This window comes from Triticum dicoccoides, chromosome 1B, assembly GCF_002162155.2.
Source record: "Triticum dicoccoides isolate Atlit2015 ecotype Zavitan chromosome 1B, WEW_v2.0, whole genome shotgun sequence".
NCBI lineage: Eukaryota > Viridiplantae > Streptophyta > Magnoliopsida > Poales > Poaceae > Triticum > Triticum dicoccoides.
Window position 1 is genome coordinate 609,073,312 of NC_041381.1, and position 4,486 is coordinate 609,077,797.

At 39.8% G+C, this 4,486-nt stretch overlaps 1 protein-coding gene across 1 annotated transcript in view; it reads left to right on the forward strand.

The window, feature by feature from the left end:
* The window catches only part of LOC119350695 (probable LRR receptor-like serine/threonine-protein kinase At1g51880), a 4,742-nt gene extending 3,307 nt beyond the window's left edge, over positions 1–1,435 (forward strand). The window contains exons 5-9 of the mRNA XM_037618400.1: positions 177–451; positions 544–670; positions 754–822; positions 912–1,194; positions 1,264–1,435. Coding sequence (XP_037474297.1) covers positions 177–451; positions 544–670; positions 754–822; positions 912–1,194; positions 1,264–1,435 — 926 coding nt within the window. The remainder of the gene's footprint in view (positions 1–176; positions 452–543; positions 671–753; positions 823–911; positions 1,195–1,263) is intronic.
* Positions 1,436–4,486: the final 3,051 nt, after the last annotated feature.

Sequence of the window (4,486 nt, forward strand, 5' to 3'; positions counted from 1 at the left end):
ACTATCTACATTGCCGTCCCTATAGTTGTGCTGATAATAGTGGTAGTATTATTACTACTCTTTTGCTTGCTAAGGAGGAAGAGACAAGGTGAGGCATCAGCAAGATCACAATAACCATCTGATCTTGTTCCCAATCACATTACTAATTCTAGTTGTACTGTCTGTCACCTATTAAGGATCAATAAACAACTCTGTGGATCCACACAATGAAACCATGATGAGATATGTGTCAGGAAACGATGTTCATAGGGACAATTCCTCACTGCATCGACTTGAGAGTCGTCAATTCACGTACGAGGAGCTCAAGATGATAACAAACAACTTCCAACGAGTACTTGGCCAGGGAGGGTTCGGGTACGTCTATGATGGTTTTCAAGAGGATGGCACCCATGTGGCGGTGAAGTTACAGTCTCATTCTTCCAGTCAAGGTGTCAAGGAGTTCCTTGCAGAGGTAGATGTCTTTCTTTGATTGATGTTCCAAGGTAGGGACTGTACAACAAAATTTCGGGGTGAAGTTTTATAAGTTATGAATATTTTGTCTAGGCTCATATTTTGACACGAATTCATCATAAAAATCTTGTAACCATGATTGGTTACTGCAAAGATGGGAAATACATGGCACTCGTCTACGAGTACATGTCAGAAGGAACCCTACATGAGCATATTGAAGGTATTTAAGTTATTTACATGTTAACTACAGGTTAACATGTTTCTTGAGAAATTCATACAAACCAAATGTCATACTATTTATAGGAAGTAAACGCGATGGAGGATGTTTATCATGGAGTCAAAGACTCCGGATTGCACTTGAATCTGCACAAGGTACACACTTCAAAGCCTAGTTTGTTGTTGATTAATTAACGTTTTATGTTGCCATAGACATGAACACTAGCGGGTATGGCGATTTCCAGGGTTGGAGTATCTACACAAGGGGTGCAACCCGCCTATAATTCATAGGGATATAAAGGCCACCAACATCCTCTTGAATGTGAGGCTAGAGGCTAAGATTGCGGACTTCGGCTTGTCCAAGGCCTTCAATGGTGGCGATGATTACGCATCCACAATGACACTCGTTGGCACACCCGGATACGTCGACCCCGAGTACCTGGCGACGATGCAGCCAACAACTAAAAGCGATGTGTATAACTTCGGTGTCATGCTGCTGGAACTGGTCACAGGGAAGACTGCCATACTGCAGGAGGCGACACCCATCAGCATCATTCATTGGACACGAAAACGGATGGCACGGGGCCATATTGAAAGTGTGGTTGATGCGCGTATGTGTGGCATTTATGATGTTAACAGTGTGTGGAAAATGGTGGAAATGGCACTCAAGTGCACTGCATATGTGTCACCGCAACGACCCACCATGACCGGTGTGGTGGCTCAGTTGCAAGAGTGCATGGAGCTCGAGGAAGGCAGCATATATAGTTGAATATGTGAACAATGGTTTTTCTACCAGTGGTGGCAGCGCCAACCCGAACTTCAATTATGATGCTTACAATATTTCAGATGGAACACAATACTAGGAGGGTGCGTGCATTGTCCATCGGTCCTACTGCACGTTGAGAACACCTATGTTTTCTTTCCAATTTGGTATGATACTATGAGTGCAACTATAGACTCTACATATATATTTTTCTCTTCAAGGTATCTCGATGGAATTTCGAAGCGTGTTGAGTTTACCAAAGTGAGTGCACATGGTATGATATATCCAAACACATGAAGTGTGAAGTCTTAAGTTTAATTTGAATAAGGCCTCGAGATCGATCTCTATCACTTGTAAAGTAGGCCATTCCTGATTGTTTAATTTTAATTGATAAAAAATTGTTGTATGGCGGTCATTTTATATGTCTCAATTTGTGAGGCAAATCAGCGTAAGCCTTTTCTTATCTTACTCACACAAGAGATACTTCACAAATAAGCATACTCCCGCTAATGCAGACCACTCCATCTTTAGTTCATTCATTCTAACTAACCAGTGATTGGAGTAATACACAAATATCAATAAACATACATAAACAATCAATGATAATCACTATCACGTAGGACAACTCATGTAATCTACACATCGAAGCACAAAGAAAGAAGATACCACGTCGCTAGTAGTATGAACCCACGATCCTGGGGTCAACTACTCACACGTCACATGAGAGCATCAGAGGATGCAGTGTTGATGAAGATGGAGGTGAATTCCCCCTCCTATAGAGTACCAGGGAGGAACTGTGGCATGGCTCCGCCTCAAATCATGAATAGCTTGAAGTGGTGATGGTAGAAAAAACAATAGTTAAATAGTTTAGGGTTCCCAGAGTATATATAGAGCTGGTGCACAAAGGGGGAGATCGGAAGCCACCACGATGGACCCACATGACCAAAGTATTATGACCCATGGGCCACCAGGGCTCCAGTGGGTGCCATCTTTTGCATACTTCCAACCCTCTCGAAGTTAGACACACCTAATTGTTACTTATATTTCTGAGCTTCAGAACATCCAACAATTAAAGAGGAAAAACATGAACTCGCTATCCTTTTGTCAATATTTCATTACGTTAGTTAAATAAATATAAATAGTTGCATAAAAATATAAGAATTGGCGTTTCAATAGTTATAGATACATCTAGAACATATGAAACACAACTATGCATTATAGATAATTGGTCGTAGGATGGATGTGACAACGATATGTTTTCCAAAACTTTTCATATATGTATCCTATCATATACGTATATCCTTACTGTTGTCGTATTTAGTTTTTTAGAAGCACCAAGTATAACTTAGATGCATACACACACTACCAGATGTACACATTCACGCATCTTGTAGTGAGGAAATGAAGACAGGAGTCATGGAGCCTGTTCATTTGATAGTTGTGTTAATCATGAACCATGGCATGCCACTAGACAATCTAGGTTTAAGGCACATGTGAAACCATACTTGAAAATTCGCAATCGGGCATGAAGCCTTTGGTATTAAAGAAGCATCCCTAGTAGTTGTAATGAAACGTCCAAAGAATAGGGAAGGACGACCACGTCCACTGTACTATTGTTTTCAAGTCGTGTAGCACCATATTTCAACCCAACAAAAATAAGTCATGGATCCATATCAAGAGTGATGACCAATTCAAAGGCATGTAAATTGTCCGATAAACCATCGTGTGTTTTCTGTTTTCCTCTAGCTGGTTGCCATTTACTATAAATGCATGCACCATGCACGAAAAAAAACCCTAGTTGGACCCACCGTCGTCTCGTGGGCTGCTACTTGTGAGCTGCATTATGATTTTCCCCGAAGAGGAAGATGAAACAATATAGTAGCTGATAAGTATTTCTCTCGTTGAGAACCAAGGTTTATCGAACCAAAAGGAGAACCATGCAAATCCTAGTGAACATTACCTGCACACACAAGAGCAAATATCTGCACCCAATGCGGGTAAGAGGGTTGTCAATCCCATTAAACTCGTTACTTGCAAGGATCAAATCTGGTTGATAGATAGATAAATTGCAAAACAAAATAAAATATAATAAAATGCAGCAAGGTAATTTTGATTTTAATAATATGATAAAGATAGACCCGGGGACCATAGTTTTCACTAGAGCTTTCTCTCTCGAATAAATAGCATACGACAATTTATAGAAAAACACATAGTTATGATGTTATTCACGGCAATGATCACAAGTAGACCAAAACGATTCTGCATCTACTATTACTACTCCACTTCGAGAGCGCTTCTATGCTTGCCTCTCGATGTATTAAGTTCATGAAAAACGGAGTTATCCATGAGGTGTGATGACATGATGTTGACAAAGTAAACTCAATCAATATGAATAAACCCCATCGTTTTATCCTTATTGGCAACAATATAAATACGTGCCTCGCTACCCTTTCTGTCACTAAGTGGGGACATTGCAAGATTGAACCCATCACAAAGCATCTCTCCGACTGAAGATAAATCAATCTAGTTGGCCAAACCAAATGGATAGGTCGAAGAGAAATACAAAGCTATAAAAATCATGCATAATAAAGTTCAGAAAAGACTCAATTACTTTCAATGAATAATCTAATCATAAACCCACAATTCATCAGATCCCAACAAACACACTGCAAAAGAGAATTACATCGGATAGAACTCCATTGAGATCATGGAGCACTTTGTATTGAAGATCAGAGAGAAAGAAGAAGCCATTTAGCTACTAGCTCATGGCTCTACTGCAAGTCTTATGGCCTCCTCCCAAACCTTCTAGAGTCCCTTTATGTCCAGAGAAAATCACCGTAAAGTTTCATTGTGTTTGGACTTCGTTTGGTATTGATTTTCTGAAAAGGAAAAAAAAAGCAAAAAAGCTGCAACTGGCACTACGCACTGAGTTAATAGGTTAGTCTCAATAAATGATATAAAATTGCATATAAAGCATCCAAGATTGGTAATACAATAGTATGAAACAATAAAAAATTCAAGATACATTGAGACATATCATGGGCGACACAGCCGAAT